Source organism: Pseudopodoces humilis, chromosome 2, assembly GCF_049639895.1.
Source record: "Pseudopodoces humilis isolate 2021_Gansu_Grassland_sample_001 chromosome 2, ASM4963989v1, whole genome shotgun sequence".
In the NCBI taxonomy this organism is placed as follows: Eukaryota; Metazoa; Chordata; class Aves; order Passeriformes; family Paridae; genus Pseudopodoces; species Pseudopodoces humilis.
In genome coordinates, this window is record NC_142201.1 from 58,758,612 (window position 1) to 58,778,803 (window position 20,192).

General features: G+C 37.3%; 1 protein-coding gene across 1 annotated transcript in view; it reads left to right on the forward strand.

Moving 5' to 3' along the window:
* Positions 1–20,192, forward strand: part of NAA16 (N-alpha-acetyltransferase 16, NatA auxiliary subunit) — a 63,046-nt gene that overhangs the window by 32,856 nt on the left and 9,998 nt on the right. Inside the window, exons 10-12 of the mRNA XM_088068519.1 lie at positions 17,671–17,743; positions 17,981–18,150; positions 18,507–18,663. Coding sequence (XP_087924645.1) covers positions 17,671–17,743; positions 17,981–18,150; positions 18,507–18,663 — 400 coding nt within the window. The remainder of the gene's footprint in view (positions 1–17,670; positions 17,744–17,980; positions 18,151–18,506; positions 18,664–20,192) is intronic.

A 20,192-nucleotide genomic window follows, 5' to 3' on the forward strand; every position in this document is an offset into this window, starting at 1 on the left:
CATCTCTATGAAATTAACTTTGAGGAAGCTTTCCCAGTTGCTTCTGGAAAGAATTAATGAATGCCCCACCAAAAATAAAACTGAAATCACTGAGTGCCAACTGGGTGCATGAGATGTTATTTTTTCAGCTCTTGAATTGGAATTTGTTTACATACTTGTGCCAATATTGGTGTGGTGAAGGGTATGGGTTACAGCTTGCTCTTCATCACTTCAAAGAAGAGTAAGCCTTACTTTGGTTAAGTAGGAAAGGTGGTTTTAATCTTCCTTCACAGGAAGAACTAAGTAAGTAGAACTGTTTAAGATCCTTTGGGTGAAGTCTCAGAAGGGTACCATAAGTGGGAAATTTAAAGCTGTTCATTAATCTTAAGGTTATTGCTGGAAGAAATAGAGCAACAAAGGTCTATGTATGCTCAGAGACTTGTTTTGAGGTAAATCATTCCTTAATAAATATGTCTCTAATGAGTTAAAATATGCTTCATATTGCATTATACAATGTCTTTCCTTTAATTCTGGAGCAGAAAAAATTATATGTATGTTGGCCTTGTGTTCAGTTTGTGATGTGTAGAGGTTTATATTTGGCTACACAATTGGGTTGAAAAGAAAACTGTTCAAGATTTGGTAGCTGTGAAACTTGGATGCTTGAGAAAGTAAGAGATGGTGTGGTGAAACCTGGGACAATCGGTACTGGATTTTAACACTCCCTGCAATACTTGTACCTCTTGGGAGGAATTTGCTCACCCACTGATGATCATGTTAAAGCAGACTTTAACCTGATGGGTAGAAAGTGTTAAAAGCTGGTTTTGCTGTAAATTACTTTGCATGCTTTTGCAGCAAGACTCAGTTTCAGGCTTTGTGGTCCATCACTGCTTGCACTTCGGTGATCTTACTTAGGTTCTTCTCTGTAGTTTTGGAAGGAAGTTATGCAAGACATGGTTAATCCTTCAAAGATCGATCTTCAGATGAGGTTGTGATTTCTTCAGGTTCTGTGCTGTTATGCTATTGTGATAAAGTAGCATGCAGACTGGTTTGCTCTTTCATTGTTTGTTCTTCATCTCCTCCAGGTGGCTTGACATAAGTAGTTCAGACTGAAGGGTGAGAAGCCATAAGGAAAGAAGCTAGCAGTTGTCTTTTGCCTAGAAACTGTACTGTCATTTTAACTTGATCAATGTATTGTACTGTGCATAGAATTTTTGATGGTAAAATTACCATATACTTAAAAAAAATCATGCCAGCTGTTCAGTATCCTGAGTGCAGTTCTATACTCTGCTGAAGCATAAAATTACTCTAATATTAGAATTAGGAGAGGGACATTGAATTGCAGGATGAACAGTTGACCAAAGGCCATTTGAGTCAATGTCTGCTTATGTTTTTTTTATTATATTGGTAATTGATTTTGTACAGGTTATGTGCATGAATAAGGAGTAGAAGGCGTTATGATGTAAAGAGTTCAAGTTATTTCTCAAGTGATAATTGTTACTGTGTTCCCTGTTTGCAGATACCAAAGGCATGCACTAATCACTTCCTGACTTGATACACTGGTACACAGCCAGATTCTATGTCTTTCCAACTGAGGACAAGGTTAATTGGAGGGTGATAGAGACTGCCAGACTCAGTCCTACATTATTTTTCAGTGTCTCATTCAAAGGAAGTTTATAATATCATATAGACTGTGTTCAGAGGTACCTCATTGCTGATACTGAGTCACAGATCAGTTTTTGTCTGCGGAATATTAGAGAAATCGTTTGATGGAACACAGTGTTGATAGATTTGTATTTAAAAAAAATACTTGAAGTATAATATTCATCACTACCAGTTTGTTTCAGAAGATTCTTGAGGTAACCACTGTGTGTTGTGAAGAAATTAGCTGTGTTTTCTTTCTATTCGTTACATGGCAGCATGAGGCTTTTTAAATGTGGAAACCCGTGGTCATAATGAAGTAGTGTAAATAAGTCTGGTTTACATAAAGGCAAAGTTCACAAATGTAAAAGGCATTGCACCAGATTCTACTCACCCATGAGGTCTGCAGAAAGGAAGTAGCTGATCTGAGTAAGAGCTGAGAGCTTCCTCTACAGGTTACTAGCATTAAGGAACTTGCATTCTGAGCTTGATACTAATTTTTATCACCTAATCTCAAGTTCAGTCACCTTCTCAGATACCAGCCTTTGCCTGTTTGTACAGTTTCTCTTGAAACACATTCTTGGTTCTGGCTATTATTTACGACATCCTGAGGGAACCCTGTGAGTGTTTTAGTGCTCTACAAAACTCTTAAGTTCATTTCATGTTTGTTTGTTTCTCAGACCTTTTACCCCCATGTTAACTTTTAGATAATTTCTATCATAAAATGGAAGAATTCTGCGTAAGAGTTACCTGTAAAGGCAAATCACTGTGTGATCAACATCATGGTGGCGTTGACACCAAATCTGCTGTTTTGACTTTACTTTTCATGCGTTGCATCTATGGCTTTAATTGGTAGATATAGCACATGCCTCATCTTCCTGGGAGGAAGACCTGTCTCAAGCAGGAACTCTAGTTTCTTTTACCTTCTCTACCTGCATCTTCATGTCTTCTAGCACCAAGGTAAACACTGGATATGGTGATATTTATCTTTCTATTTTTTAGGACTCTTTTGCTCCTCTGATAGCACACTTCTTAAATCAGGAGACTCAATTCAGGCACCTGCATATATTCTGTAATTGACTGCATACAATAGAGGAGCAGTGCATTGTTCAGCTGATGCCTAGTTGGCGCATGTAGTGCTGTCTTGATGTGTTTATTCTTTTACATGTCCAAGAGTGGATTCCTGTCCCATATCAAAGAGATGCAGAAGATACCAATGAGATCAGTGACTTCATTGACAACTGTGCTGTTATGCTAAAAATAAAAGCAAACAAATGAAAATATAACTCCATGCTTCTTCATGAGACAGAATCCAGTAAAATTCAAAGCACCTTCCATGATACTGTTTTTTATCTTCTTTTCTAGTAAGATTCTCATTTCAAGCTCAACACTTCTGGTAAATCTTCCGGTAGTCTTCTAAAAGTTGCTGATGAAGTATCAAGTTTGGTATATCAAGGCAGCAGAGAATGTACACCACTTTTGTGATTTTTGAGGATATGTGTCACTTGAGTTGCTTTCTTGAATACATGTATCTTGGTACAGAGGATAGAATGTGTAAACATACTGGATGTGCACATCAAACTTGATTGGGATGCATCTCCAGCTCTTAGCAGAGCTAGGCAATGTAATGTACTTCTAGTCATTCATGTACTTCTTTGGGAGATCATGATGAATGGAGTTTCCTAAGGTCTGGAGGAGAATGAATGTCTCCTGTTTTCATGTACAAAAGGAAGTATCTTGGGGACTTATGAGATAATCAAGTTAATCTCAATCTTTGTGAAGCTGATAAGGCAAATAATCCTGGAAACCATTACCAAACACACAAAAGACAGTAGGTAGGATGGATTTATGAAGGGGAATTCATGCCTGATTAACTTAATAGCCTTCTCTAACAAAATTACTATCTCAGCATACAAGGAGACAGCAGCTGATCCCTGTGTACTAGCAAGGCTTTTGAGACTACCTGTGATAACACAGACAACATGTTGAGGTACACTTTAGTAGACAGTAATTTGTACTAAAAACTGACTGAATTACCAGGCTCAGTGTTGTCATCTGCTGCATGAACTCCAGCTGGTGTCCCCAAGTAGGTAACACTGGGGCCAGTAGTGGGGAACGGCTTTATTACTGACTTAGTTCAGCCTGGAGAAGAGAAGGCTTGGATGGGATCTTATGTATGTAACTAACTGAAGGCAAGAATGAAAAAAGACAGGCAGATGCTTCTCATTGGTGCCCAGAAACAAGGTATTATATGCACAAATTAAAATACAAGAGAATATTTGAGCAAAAGAAAAGACACTTTCATCACAGAGGTTGTCAAACTTGAGAACAAGTTTTTGAGAGGTAGTAAAGTTGCCTTCTTGGAGATGGTCAAAATATAACTGGATGTGGCCAGGAATATTCTGCTTCAGCTGTCTCTGTTCTGTAACAAGGGGTTGGACTAGGCAGTCTGTAGAGATCTCTTCAAAACTGCATGATTTTTAATCTTCTTACCATGTTTCACCTTCAGGTCCAGGACCAGCTTGTAGCCATTTGCTTGCCAGCAGGCAAACTTGTCTGAACTGCTATTGCAGTGCCAGGGCAATTGCATTTTATTTAAGTCTGGAAGCATTGAGACACTACAACAAACGGTGCAGAAAGGCACAATAAAGACTGACATGCTGATACATGTGAATGCCTATATACAGAAGCCCTGAGATCCCTAATCCAGATAGTGTAATTTGGAGTCTCCAGTTGTGATTTTTTTATATCCATTTGCCAGCAGAGCCCTAATCACTTCCTAGAATTTCTTGCTTCAGGCTATTCACAAAGGGAAAAACTTGTCACAGTATCTGCCTTTTAGAAATGGATTAACTTCAAAACACAGCTGGGTAACTGCAGACCCACATTAGCTTTATGTTGAATGTGAGTAAATGCATGGTTCACCACAGGTCCCATGAAGCATGTGAAACTGATGCTTCAGGGCAGGCACTTGCCAAACAACTTGTTGTTTATTAAAGACTGCAGTGGGGTTAGGCTGAGGATGTGATCTGCAGATCACATATGATTATTTCTGTACAGTCCTTCATCAGTCTTGATTTTGGAGCTCTGAGTGGCACATATGGCATCTGTCTTTATTGCTGCAAAATTTTCACAGTGCAAATTCTAATAGAAAGTGTTGTGCATTTGGTATTTTGTCAGTGATCATCTGCTTGTAGTCTCAATTAAACAAAAAGAGCTGTGTAAAGAATACTTCCAGCTTAGAAATCAGCAATCATTTGGCCAGGCTGTTGATGTAGATACTCACTGAAGATGAGTTTGCCCCATCTAGATGGTGAAGGAAAAGTGGAGGACAGAGTACTGATAAAAGTCTAGTAGAGTCATAATTGCATCCAGGTTAACTTCTTAGGTCAGATAGCTCATGTTCCCTTGAGTAGGTTTCTGCTGATGGAGTCAGTTTGTTTTAGCAAACCTGCTGGTGTTGGTAGCATTATGCAGCAGGGACCATTGGTGTGACACTGTGGGGGTCAATGTGCTGTTGTCCCTACCCTTGATGTGCTGTGTAAGTGCACAGCTGTTGGGAGGTGATCAGTGGCGTGGTTGTCTAAGGCTTGATGTCATATTAGAGGTTATAAATGAGTTGTTGTGCTTTGGAGATCAGGATTTCAATTTTTAACAGCTGCTACCTATATCTGCTATTCCCAGTACCTGGTGCCTTACTGTGATCTACAGTGACAGCTACAGTGCCATATGTTGAAAGAGAAAATGGCCTTTAACCCAAAAATAGCTTGCTTTATGGGAGTTGATAACAGAAGTCCCATGAGCTGTCATCCTCATCTTGGAGTTTTAATATATAGAAATTCTGCACCAGAGAAGTTCTTGCTTTTTCTATACTGTGTGTTTTGAAGCGGGGAGAATAAAATACACAGAATTTGTAGGACTCCAGCAGATTGTGTTCTTAGGGAACTGATTTATGACTCTCTCATGCAATTCAGAATGGATTATCTAAGAGCCTTGACTTGTGGACAGAGTACTTCACATTCCCAATTGTCCATTCCATCCTGTCTTTCCACCTTGCTGTTTTTGCTGAAAGAACAGTACAAGTATTTGAGTACCAGTGTACTGAGTCTGTACAGCTTTAAATTTGTACTCATTTTTTTTCTTTGTATGTTGTGCTATTAAGCTAAAAGTGGAGCTGCTCAACTAAGTGTTTCTGCAATGCCAAACTTGAAAAGATGGATGGATTAAACACAGGAGAAAAAAAGACAACCACTTGCTGTCCTAATTTGGAAAGTCCACAGACATGATTAAAAAAAAATAATCACGTGCTTGAGTGTAGTGGGACCAATTATAATTTTTTAATTGTTTTGAAGAATTTTAGTTATTTCTGAAAAAAGTAGTTTCTTAAGAACATTTAAGACATGTAGTTCTCATATTGCCATTGGAGATTTATTCACTTGATACTGATCTTGCCATAAAATACTAAGGTTTTTGCATCATCAATTTTTAAAGGTACTTGGAGGCAACATGTAGTTTAAAGTGAATTTCGGGTCTTTGTGACTTTTAGACAGAAACTAAGTAGTAAGAATTGTAGGTGGCTAATTACAGTGAACTAATTCTAAGCAGCTGAGATACATGGGAGGATAGCAGGGAGGAAATAATAAAAAAAACTTTATCCAACATAAAGGAACTTGCGTGATTGTGTTTTGGGGGTTTTATTAACAAGATAACCTGCTTTCCTCTACAACTTTTAATGTTACTTAAAATACAGCTTTTAAAAATATAAATAGAGTAGATTTTTTTTTACTTATAGTTGATACTTCTGTTGTGGTATGAACAATTTAATTTTCATCATTTGTGGAGACTTTTTGGAATAATCACTTAAACTACTACTGTGTGAATGAAAGATGTTGAAATGTAAATGTGTATATGGGGATTTTTATATGCTGAGAAACATGGAGCGTTTACAAGGAAAGTTTCTCAATACAATGTAGTCTGAGTGTAAATTTAAGTACTGTGATATGGGTGTCTTAGTCTCCTGCGAAGGCAAAGAGATTTACTATCTAGCTGCTGGGCTTTTCTTTTATGCTACAAGTGGTTTCATTGCTTTTATACACTTACTGCTTTAGTATCTGAAGTTGGTTACTATTAAAATGTTGGTATCAGCAAGGTATAGCCATTTTCCTTCAGTTTCCTTGAATTATATGAAACCTTTAATTTAAAAAGCCTACTGTATAACATAGAAGATTATTAAATCCTTTTATCAGTCTTTTTTTAGCTTCTGATTAGCAGGAGTACTTGAATATTGAATATTTAAATGACATTTATCCTACTGCTGTCTTTCTGCTGGTATAATTCTTATGTCAGGAATCAGCTGTAGGCTTTGTATGTTTGGGAAGCAAAAACAAGTATTTAGGAGTGCTACTTTATTACTATGACTTCTGTTGTTTATGCAATGTTACTGCCCAGAGTGAATGTAACTGGCTCTTGGCAGAATGTTTCTGCTGGAAGCTAATAACCTGAAGTATAAGCAATACCTGAGATGAAGTAATTTTCACATTCTATAAGCTACAGTCCAGATGTGTTAGAAGTATCTGTGAACAGCCTCATTTGTTACTCTTCCTCACAAGAAATGGATCTTGGGGTTTCCTCCCCAGAAAATTCTCTTTGTACTTGATCAATGCTCAGAAAACCTCTTTGGTTCCTCATACATGCTCTGTATCCATGAGATAAAATTCCAAAGAGTGAAGATCTTCAATTAGTCAACATCAAGGTTTACGTCGATTGTGTTGCAGGTGCATTGGTTGATTCCATTGAAGCTCGACATTAGTGCACATGTGCCCTTTTTCTGAGTATCTAAAATCATGGAGACTGTGAGGAAATACTGGATGAGAGAAAATGTCTGGCTGGAAGAAACATCAGAAACAACAGTCTCAAAAAAAGGTGTAAGACTGTCTACACAGGAAGGTAGGCTGTCTTCAGTGAAGATCTTTCTTTAACCTTTCTGGAAAGAAGGCATATTTCTTCCTTAATGTGGAACGCTAAAGCAATATAAAGCAAGTTGCCACTGTTGGTTGATTGGTTATTTTGGTTTTTTTTAGTTAGATGTTCTGTGCAGATTATTGGTGGGTTACGTAAAGAAGCAGAAAACATTAGTTCTGTTAGGAAACTCTGCATTTTAAGAAGAAATAGTTCTGTAAGATTAACCAAGGACAGCCCTTTGTTCTTATTGGCTCCATTATTTCAAATGTCAGGAAGTAACATATTTGAGTTAAAATTCCTGGAGGGGTGATCTGGTAAGTGGACTTATCCAGGACCTGGCTGACAACTGGTGCATTCATAGTGAAAGATAGCATTTCTATTGTGCAATTGGATCACCAGGAGGAATAAGGAAATATTTTAAAATAAATAGAGGAAGGAGCAGGCTTGGAAATGTCATTGTAGGTACAGCAAGGATATGATGTTTCCACTCTGCAGTGAGAATGGGGACTGTAAAACGTGCTGATGTCTGACAGTTTAGATTTGTGTGGTAACATGTAAGCCAGGAGCTGACAGGTGTAGCAGCTGATTTATGAACTGCTTTATCAAGAGAGTTTTTTTAGTTTGGGTGATCTATATTGGGATTAACTACTCCAGATAACCCATTTGGAAGCCCACAAGAAATGCTGTAGGTATCTCTGCTTCTAGTTGCTCCTACTGATGTTTTGCTCATGTGAAATTATTTGCTTTCTTTAGTGCAGTCCCCAGACTTGCCCAAAAGCTTTCAGAAAACCAGTTTCTCATTAAATTAGTTGTGTGATGATCACAGTGTTGGTTTGCTCTGAATGTGTATTTGTATTGTAGTACAGCTGCTATAGACTTTCCAATAGATTATGCTTGTACATAGTATTCTTTGTAAAGGCAGGTTGTTTCAGCAGAGCAAGCATACAGAGTAGCTACTTTTTGAATGACAAATACAATTTAGACTCACTTAGATAAATGGAGGAAGTTTTTTCTTAAGTTTAGTGTTTCAGATAGCCTGTATATTCATTTGTGCTATTGACGCTAGAAAAAGTATCACTTATTTCAAGATCAACTGTTAGCAGTGCTAGCAGCAATGGACACAAGTGGTTTCAAATATGGTAGTGTAAAATTACTGCTTTGTGGTTAGCCTGTCATTACAGGGTGGTAGCTTTGTGGCAGAATTCCTGAGAGTAAATGCCTACTTAACCACCACACACTGAGAAATGCTAAAGTTGTTGACTAGCCATGATACCATAAAATGTGTGTTCTACTGCAGTTAACAGATTTTTGTCTTTGCCTATGTAACATGAGCATATGCACACATTCAAAAATACTTTTCTCAGGGAAGCAGAAGGGAGTATTGATGGCTCATTTGAATAAATTTAAAAATAGAGATGTACCTACATGTGAATTGCTGTTAATTTTAAGGCAACTCTTTCACTGAGTGTTACACAAAATAGTAAAGCTATATCCGTGTTATCTGTATATGCCAAAGATAAACAAGAAATTTAAGTGACTTGTGTTAAGTAAAAGGCTGCTTGTCCTGTTTTCCTGGTTTTACTTTCATGGTGTGAAAGTTGTAGAATATTTTTTGATGGTGATGTTTTTTATTATTGCATTCAGATGTTAGCCTAAGATGTAAGCAGTGGAAGTTGTTTCTATGAGGCTGACTAGGCTTTCATAATTGGAGTAATTTATTTTCTGTGGGCTTTCTCATACCACACTGGGTGAGGGAAAGCTGTATCTGCTATATAAGAAGTTGAGGAGAAACTTTACAAGTGAGACAAAGGAAGCAGTTGCATTTAAGTTAGTATATAGCTGCTGTGACTGAAAATGGAAATATTCAGTCATTTGCATACCCTACACCTTTTACTTTTTACACTGATAAATCTGAATATTAGTATCTTATGTTTGAAAGGAGGTAGGTGGGACATTTTTTAAATAATAGAGAAATGTTACTGTAAAAAAAAAATCAAAATCAACCAGTCTGAGCCTTGCTGCAGAGTTTTTTTGTTCTTCTCTAAATTGTCTAGGCTTATAGATGCTGTGATCTTAGATATTAATTTACACAGAATTATAATAAGTTGTAGGAAATGCAACTTTTTAGGTGGTTGCCCATAAACACCTTCCTGTGTGGATTACATTGGGAGAGCATAAACTCAGACCTTCTGTGCAGTGCAAGTGTGCCAGCTGGCTCATGTGTTTGACATGTTTTGTTCTTTGGATAAAAAGTAGATCTCAATTCATGCCAATCAGCTCTTGGCTATAGATGAAGATGCTTCTTGTCTTCATTAGGCTTTTGTAAAACACTTTAGAAAAAGTGTAGCTGCCCTTTCCTCTTGCCCATCTCCCTCCCCCCTCCATGTAGTTAATTGACTTTATGAGCTTTTTTTTCTTTTTGAATCTATTGACAGCTTCTTTATTTGAAACTTCCTTCCCTTTTCCATCCAGAAAGGTATGGTCAAAATGCACTGGACTGAAATATCATTAACCATGTGATGGGACTGTGCTAGATAATCAGAAGCATGCCTCTGCTGCCATTCTTAAGTATTTTGGCAAGACTGAAAATTCACAGCTAAGCATCAGCATTTGTAGGGATGGGAATTTCAGATTGCAGATTTGCCATATGGGGTGAGCTTACCTGGGTCTGAACCTGGCATCCTCTATCACAGTGTTTCTAGAGACCCTTCTCAAGAAGGGAGTAAAAGTTCTTTTCCAGACGTCTGGCTCATCCATCATAAGCAATCAAGTAACCCTTTTCAGGGAGGCTATGGAAGTGTCTCGGTGAGCAATGGGAGACATTCTTGTTTGTGCTGTCATTGTGTCAGAGCTTTTTCTAGTGATAAGCTGTTTCTGGGGAAGGTTCTGTTTAGAATGATGCGGAGACCATAGAATCAAAAGAAAAACATGGTACCAGCTTTTATAGTGGGAATCTGCATTGTTTCATAGGTTCAGCTTTCAGCTCTGTTGTGTTGGCTGGCTTTGTGTGTGTGAATGATTACCACTGTCTCAGAAATGGACTGATATTGGAGGCAGCTCAAGAAAGGCTTAATTTGATGTTAGCTGTGTGCCACACACCAGCTGCAAACCCTGTTCAAACTGTTGCCATCAAAGACCTTCTCCAGAACTCTGAGCCAGCAACTGCATTATATTTTTTCAGTCTTAATTTATTTGGTACTAAGCTCATAAATGTTCTTCAGGCTGTATTGATACCACTTCTGCATAATGTGATACCGCTTCATGCACCTTCTTACCACTCTCTTAGATAACATCTTGTTGTGGCAAGGACTTCAAGTATTGATATAGTACTCTTGTGGACTTTATTGTTGCATGCTCCATTTCCCATGAGGAATGTAGAGTATTGCTTCAGGGCATGAACTAGATGTTTCTTTGTGTTGTGAAAGATATTCCTAATTTGGTCACAAGGACTTTCTGTTCATGGTTTTCTGGCGCAAGAACAGCACTCAGCTGCTGTTAAAAGACTGTCATTCAGTCTCTAGATATCCTATTTTTTTCTAGATGATGAGGACTGACTATTTTGAGGTGGCACAACAGCTGTTTTCTTTGGGTACTGTGTAGCAAAGCCATTTGCAAATGGTTTCTAAATATCTCAATCTGTTGCTACAGAGATATCTAGATATAGGGGGGTTAGGTGTTTCGAGTGACAAGTCTAATGGATGCTGCTTCTGCTGGGCTGGAAAAGTGGTGTCACAAACTCAACAAAATCCCATATTCCTGAATAAAGGATACTATTCTTGTGGAACCAGAAGGTTTTTGCTTTCAGCACCACTATTAGCAACACCAGTAAAGGGAGATACTGTAAAAATTCAGTTGTATTTCTAGAGGTAAACCAAGGGATTGATTTCTTCAGCTTTGAGATGTACTTTCCTGCTATTAAAGTTGAGTTTTTTGCATCTTTAAGAGTTGGCTTTTCAAATAAGTACTTTTGATTCAGAGATGTTTGATTTGCTGATGATAAAACAGGTGCTGCTTTGGGGTCAGATTCTGTGACCAGCAGGGCCCATGTTGTCAACACCATGCATTATATGCAAGAAACAAGTTTTCTTCAGGAAAGATGCAGGAGAGTTCTCTTTAAGGAGAAATATTGTTCAATCTGGAGTTTTAAGAGCAGATGACATAACCTCTCCTTGAAGGGCAAGAACACATGCTCTTGTTTCCCCTGCATGCATCATTTTGCCTTAAGTGAAAATGCAACATTTGGAAATACTGCCTTTGAAGGTTGGTTTCTGCAGTCCTGCTCCAAAGCTTCAGAACCACTTAAAATCTTCCCAGTGGTAAAGACCATCCATATAGTCACTTTGAATCATGAGAAGCTGCCTGCTATGTGAATCGGATTGTCAGATTCCAGATTAGAGAACATCTGTTTTAGGAATCATCCTATTTATTTTCTAGTGCAGAAGACCTTCATCCTGTGCAGGATGAGCAAGTTAATGAAGGGTATCCCCTCTTCCCAGTTGTGTCCCTCTCTTATTCAGGCTTTTCTGCATTAGATGTCCTTTTGCTAGAACAGTAGAAATGCTTTATCAATATAAGATGATGTTTATGTGAAATGACTTGCTTATTTTAAAGGAGGGAGAAAAGTTTGGCAGCAAGCTATTGCCCTCCTCAGGAAGTTGTCTTTAAAATTATCTGCATATTGAAATTTAGAAAGGTAATGCTCCGTGTAACACTGTCCCCAAAATGAAGGGCCTGTCTCTAGAGAATATATCTGATTCTTGGGTCAAAATATAGTTAGTGTTTGAACTTCCAGGCTGCTAACTGTTTGGAAGATACCTGCTCAGTAATACCAAGGCAGTTTTGATTGCTGAATGTTACAGGTCTTTTTTCTGCAACTGGAGATTTTACATATTTCAGGATTGGATGTCTCAAACGAGTTCTGTTGTGTAGGAAGGGAATAAGAATATATAAGAATAAGACCCATACTTTCACTCTGGTTTTTCCAGTCTGATACTAGATGGCTTTTGAATGTAGAATGATTCTTCTATGTCATCCTTCCGTTACATTTTTGTTCAAGCACTTTCTGGGACAGATGAAGCTGAGTAGGTGAGATTCTTGTGAAATTTTTATTTTTCTAGTACCTATCTGCTCTAATTACTGTCAAATAAGTACTCAGAAGTTGTTTGAGAAGCATTGTTAGGCCACCTGCTGAAAAATTGTCTAGTTTTTTCCTTCTAGCTCTGTGTAGGAGGTTATGGGAAGGGTTAGCTGAAGTGTTCCCACGTGGAAGAGTCTCCAGATCAAGGGGTTTTTCAAACTTAAAAAATCCATTCAGTACTGTTTGAAGAACAAGGTACAATGTGAGACACTGATATTTCAGAAGCTTGTAGACTTGACCTGGAGGTGAGACTGTTTTCTGAGACAGTAGCATCATCTTCTTAGAGACACTGTTTGCTGTTTAGGAGTAGGCTGCAGTGGACTGTGCTTGAAAGAGAATAAAGTGACTTTCATTAAAATAACTGAACAATTGAAACTACTCTGGATGCAGTACAGAACTGTGACTAACTGGTCTTTAGAAAGTTTGTTATTTAAAAAAAAAATCCCAAAACAGCCCACAACATGCAAATGTTTAGCTTTTGGTATGTATGTTTATTAGGCATTCCATAAGGAGGAAACATGTGAAGTGGTTTTCTACAGCATTGGTCTCCTACTGTGTGATTATACCCAGAAGTGATCCATCTGATGCATGATGATGGACCATTTTAGTGTTTGAAGTGTCACTCACTGGTTTGTGTCTTTTTCACTGCTGATAGTGTTCAAGGCACAATAATGTACCCCTTGCCTGAATCAGCAGTGTAATTATGTATGAATTTTGCAAGAGTGAAAGCTTTTTTTATAAAAGCGCATACTAGAACACACATCTTACAGTATTTTTTGGATTTGCCTGTACTAATGCATAACCAATTTTTCTAAGCTTAAGATCACTGTTGCATCTGTATCTATAGATCAGTAGCATGTTTTCTTGTTTGGGCAGCTTTATTGGGTGCACCTTGAAATTTTACATCTCAGTACCATTGTTCAGTTTCCATTTTGGTCACTTGGCTTTGAAAATAGGCAGATCATACTAACTGTGTCCTCAGGAAGTCAAATGGCAGGGACTCAAACCTGTGCCAAGTGTCAGCACGTGGATTGCCTCCCGAACTACCTTTATATGGTAGCTTTTGACTTGTGTTTGTGCTGGAAGTGCTGGTAACTTATTGAATTTTAATAGGAGCAACTGAATACAAAAATACTTAAATGAAGTGTTTGTAACTGATAAATGAACAAGCTGAAGTCTTTAAAAAACCTACTATTGACACAGCTTAAGTGTAACCACTTTATAGTACATTACAATAATTCAGTTCCTTTTGTTACAATTGTTTCATTGAAGGAAATACTGTGTTGGTGTTTGGAAGGTTGTCATTAAAACAGATGTCTATTATAATTTTAATAAGATATGGAATCAATTGTGTTACTTAGGTTCTATAAAGAACCATAGAATTTAAGCCTTTTACTTGAAAAATTTGCATCCTTGCTTTGCGATAGTGGGCTCTTGAGTTCACCTTCCATTATGTACTTCACCTCGTGTTTGTTATGGATATTTCTTAACCTTTCTGTATTGCTGTTCTCCTTACTTTTATTCCTTTTATAATTTCATTCAACTTTCTGTGTAGTAACATGAAATATAGACAGAACATTAAAATAAAATTTAGGCTACTGTAGTTCTTACCTATCATTCTTACCCTTGATAGGCCTTTTTTTGTCTAAAGAAAAATTTCTGTAGCACAAGTCACTTGGTGTATAGCATAGCATGCATCACAGATTTCCTTCTAATGACTGGCCCATAGATGCCATGGTGATAGCTACAAAAGATGGTAGAAGTATTCTGGTCATCACCTGTTTACCTAGAACACAGTCACTTTCCTTAGGCTGTCCCTTACAAAAGAGAACACAAAACATATACTGGTGTAATCAGATAATTACAAACTAGCACTCACAGAAAAAGGTATTTCAGAGTTCAACTTGAAGTAAATTGGATTCTTGTTACTTATAATTTAAAAAGAAATTAAGGGGTGTGTACATTATATTTATTCTGATCTGTTTGTATTTCTCAATTATTTATTGTAAGACATTTAATTGAAGTTTACTTACAAAATCGTCCTTTCTAATGGAAATAAACTGCACAGGAATGGAAGAGCATTGTGACTTCGGTGGAGTCTTTGCTTGAAGTAGTGCCAAGTGTGGAAGATGCTTTTTTAACCTTCAGGATTACTACAGTTGACAAGAATATATAATTTGTTTGTGAGCATTTACAATTTTAATCTTTAGGGGTATAGGAGGAGAAACGAGCACTTCACTTGTTCATGCAAATTAGAAAGGCTAAAGCCTATTTCCTCCTTCTTGGATTCTTGCTGCTCAACTTACTGTTCTTCAGTAATGAATGAAAGGTGTAGATAGTGACCTATGAAAGGTTTGAGGCTTGGTTTCTGATTAAGAGGCTTCTGAAACTGGTGACCCCAGGAATTAATTCAGTCTTTTTGTAATGAAATGAGAGACTTGTTGATGACTTCAGCTACACTTTTGTGATACCTTAAGCTTTTTCAACTCAATGGCAAGAGAACAAACACAGTTTTCCTAGAATTATTCTGTTTGAAATTAGCTTTTGGTCGGTATCATGGTATTTCCATATACCTCAGCTGGATTTTTGGAAATAATGAAAATAATCATAAAATTATGAAGAATGCTGTAGCTTTTAGAAATAGTAAAATATTACTGTCTTTAAGATGGCAGTGGTAACTGTAGAATACAGATAATAGCAAATTCAAGAGACAGATTTTGCAACTAAATTTGCATTTAATATGGACACAGAAATTATGGTTCATATTTCCAGATCGTTTGCTCCCTGAAGCAGCACACAAACCTGGAATTATTTTCCTGAATTACTAGCAAGAGACTGAAGCATAAGCATAAAAAGGAAGGGAAAAGGATAATGCTATTTTCATTAAGTATGTCTGCAATAATCCAGCTATTCCATTTGCATTTTCTTAGGCGTTGCTTTCACTGAATACTTGTTTCCAAATGTATTGTTCATACTAGCTTGCAGAATGACAATTACAGTGTATTTTCTTGAGCTGCAAAAGCCAAAACCACTGTAGTCTTCTGAATGTCAAAGAACTTGGTATCTTTTACAACAGAATACTTCTTTGTATTCTTCATCTCCTCAAGATTCAGAGTATTTTATTTCACTGTTAATGTCAGCTTACTGAAGACTCTCATATGAGGATGTCCCAGGTCTGTCCACTGCCAGTGCCTGCTGCTGATTGAATGAGTAATTGGGCATTGGTGCACTGAAGTGGAACAGGGAGGAAATCACTCATAACCATGGATACAGTCACTAGCACTCAGCCAAAGCAGGGACCAGGCGCATGTGGCTCAGGGATGGTCATGCCATTCTTTTTGGTGGTAGCTTGGTGTTTGTCCAGATGTGAAGCTGTACTCCAAAGTGTGCAGTAATTGAAACATTTATATGTAGAGTTTGCTGGTGGGGTGTGCTTATTCAAGAAATGAAGCAGTCTTTATCCCTTTACACACAGCTCACCGATTATGAGGTTAGTAGCAGCCAAATGAGGATAACTTTGGGAATACTTGGAAATGGTGGTGAAAATCAGCAAGGAAATAACACTTACAAAGTTGCATATGCACACTGCAACTCTGCTACCTGAAGCAGATGTTTCTGCTTTTAAACTTTTTTTTTAGGGAGAATCTTCAAATATTTTCTGAGGGTGTTGATTTCTTCTGGCAAACAGATGTCTGAGGCAGGCCAGAGAACAACTTAATGCATTTGTTTGCCTTCATCCATTTACTTGTGACTTCTTCACATTCCTTTATTGCTTTGTAGTTACTTGAAGTCCAGTAACATTTTATTATATTATATGAGATTTTGCTACTAAAATTCGTTTCTTATAAGATTTGTCCAGAGCTTTCCAGAATGTGTGTGTTTATACATTTTATTACACTTTGGAGATATTTACAGTAGCTGTGTGTGACTTGGGTGTGTCACTTTCTTTGCTCTCTTTGAAACCATTTTTGCCAATTGTGCTGAATTAGGTTAAATAAAGTGATGTCCTTGAAATTGTGTACTCTGATCTTCTAGAACAGGGTTTATTCTCTTCTTCTTTCTCTCACAAAGTATATCTTGAAGTGAATGCATGCACTGTCAATTTGTGCTTTTTTAAAATTTTGCTGTCTCCCTACAATTGTATTTACTCTTGCAAGCAGCTTTTTGAATGTGCTATCATCTTACTTTTAACCAATGAAGTTTTAGGTTAGCATCTAGAGATGTGTCCTAATGGTGAATGTAGCTATTATCCTCCTGTGTTTAAAGTCAGGTCTTATGTTTTTAAGTCCCTTCTGTGTTTTGAGTGTATATACATAGATCATATTCTTACTGTAATATCGTTCTTGTTACCTAAAGAGACTCATTGGTTACTTGACACATATGGCAGGCATGTTTCGAATGAAGCTATAAAACAGATTGAGCACTTCATAAAATGTTTAGAAATACTAAGTGGCATTGTTGAGCCATGGACCTGGAATTGGAGTAGTTGTCATGAAATGCACAGATACTAACATTTGTACTTACTGTAAATGTCAGACTTGTATAGTGAGAGTTAAAAGCTGTATGGATGAATTTTGAGTCTTAAACCTAGGAATGAAAACCAATATTGTTGACAATGTCTGATTTCAGGAAGTATGTTTCTGTTTCAATGCGTAAGAATGAATAGACAAATTAAGTTGTATTTTGGAATTTTTACATAAGATACTAATCAGATTCACTTGAAAACCTACTGCTGTAAGCTGCCTGAGATTAACCCATTTCCCTGCCACATCACTAGTTACAATAGGTGATCAAAAATAGCTGTGAAAGGTGAAGTAAACTATGTGAAGATGCATTGAATTTTTTCCAAATTAAGTAGTTGTATAATTTCTCTGCTCAGGTATTCTTTTCAGTGTATTAGTTTCTGTTAAAGTGATAGTAAAGCAAAACTTAAGCACATACTATTTTTCATATAGGTTTCTACAATCCAGGAACTTGTTACTGGTTATGAAGCCTCTTTGAAAACTTGTGACCTTTTTAGTACATGTGGTAAGTTTCTATAGTCTAATATTAATTACCCTGTAACTACTAATACTGTTCATGGAAGTTATCAAGAACCTCTGAAGTGTGGATACTTTTTGCAAAAAAATAGTTACTGTATTTTCTAGTAAAAAAATTAATTAGAGTAAATATTTGCTGAATTTGCTGAGCTTTGTTTTTGTGTTCATTTTTCTAATGCTGTCTTCAGCTTTACTGGTTATTGTAACCTTTCCCATTTTATTGCAGAAAATGGAGAGAAAGAGCCCCCAACAACACTGCTTTGGGTTCGGTATTTCCTGGCACAGCACTTTGACAAACTTGGCCAGTGTTCTTTGGCCTTGGATTACATTAATGCTGCAATTGCAAGCACTCCAACATTAATAGAGCTATTCTATTTAAAAGCAAAAATTTACAAGGTAAAAGGGGAATTGTGGAGTACCTAGTGTATAAAAGAAATCAATTCATCAAAATGCTTTGAATGTGTGGGTAATATTTCAGTTAGCAGTGGTTCTGGGCATCAGTTTTCATGTGGGTTTCATTTTGGGCACTGTTTTGTCAGGAAGAAAATGAAAACCCTTTTGTTTGGGTTTTGCAAAGCCAGTCACAGCTTACAGCAAATTGTAATTCTGAAAAGAAGTCTGGAAGTGGGGGGAGTGTGAATAACACTGGCTTTTGGTTCTGATGGAGGGTTAGCAGTAGCAAATACAGATTTTAGGAGATGGTCAATAGCAGGCCTCTACTGAAAGTTAACTATTTAATTTCTCCCTAACAGCATGTAGGTAACATCAAGGAAGCTGCCAAATGGATGGATGAAGCACAGTCTTTGGATACTGCAGACAGATTTATCAATTCTAAGTGTGCTAAATACATGCTGCGAGCAAATATGGTGAAGGATGCAGAGGAGATGTGCTCTAAATTCACAAGGGCAAGTATATTGCTTTAATTAAGAGGTGTTTTGCTTGCCTCTGGTGGTTTTTCACTCATAACTTTTGATCAAATATCTTTTATAAATATCCATCTTTATTATAATGCTTCCATGCCTGGTGGTAAGGAACTACTCGGAATCATAGAACAGTTTGTATTGGAAAGGGCCTTTTAAAGATGAAACAGTCCAATGCTACTGCCATGAGTATGGACATCTTTGGCTAACTCAGGTTGCTCAGAGCTGCATCTATCCCAGTCTTGACCACTTCCAGGGCCAGGGCATCCACAACCTTCTTGGGCAACTGCAGTCCAGTGTATTGCCATATCCTTACAGTAAAGATTTTTTTCTTCCTTATATCCAGTTTAAGGCTGCCCTCTTCTAATTCAAATCTTTGCTCCTGTTGACGTTGCCACTGATCCTGGTGGCAAGTCTTTCTGTCTTACGAAGTTCCTTTATATACTGGCAGGCTGCTGTAAGGTCTCCCTGGAGCCTGCTTGCTCTTCTACAGGGTGAGCCACAGCTCTCTCAGCCTTTTGATTTCTCATGGCCTTTCTCTGAATCTGTTCTAACAGGCCCGTGATCCTCTTGTGCTGGGGGCCCTGGAGATAGAGGTGATATTCCAGGTGTCTAGACCCAGTAAATACTGGGAAAAAAAATGGTTGTTCAAAGGTAGTTGTCCAGGAGTACTTTTATTGCCATACTTCAAAATACTTTTGAAACTCGTCTGATGGATACCTTGTTGTTTCCATATGGTACCATCTGATCTAACTGCACAGGAATGTGTGCTATATTCATTGTGATTTAGTGTTAACATAAATTAATTTAGACTTGAACATCTTATTCCTTTAAACTAGTATTACACACAAAAATTTTGTTAAAGCAGAGTCAGTCTCTAAAAGATGGGACGAGCACTTGAAATTCCATTTTTTGGACATTGGACAAAATTTGGATTTCTAAATATCAGATTTTTGTATAATTTGTGGAACTAAGCATGAAGACTACTTCGTGGGATATCCTGGAGTACATAAATTAGGCTCCTCTATTCTTTTAAGTTTTAGATGTGGTAACACTTGAAATTGAATTTAAGCTTGCTAGGTGTTTCTAGGAATGATTGAAAATTTGATTACTAAAACTCATGTTTGCTTGTCAGAAGTGTTAAAGTAAGAAAGAACTTTATCATAGATATCTGGAAAGACAGGCTAAATATCATGCTTAGTAACATGTTGAGTGTAGCTGGGTCTTTTTTCTGATGTAAAGACTTCCTAAAACCTAATGACTTATATTAACAATATGTGGGCTGTTTTTCCAGTTCACTTAGTCTAGAGCATTACAATGGTTATAAAATCTCAATCTTAGGATTTTTTTCTTGTCAAAATATCAAATATAAATCTAACTTTGCTTATTTAGACAAACAAGTCCTGAGAAATGTGTAATCGCTCATACTGTGTGATAAAGCAGTGAATATATTGTTGGATTTTTAGACTGGTGGATGCCACTTACCTGATGGGGAAATACAGCTGAAATAATTTGCTT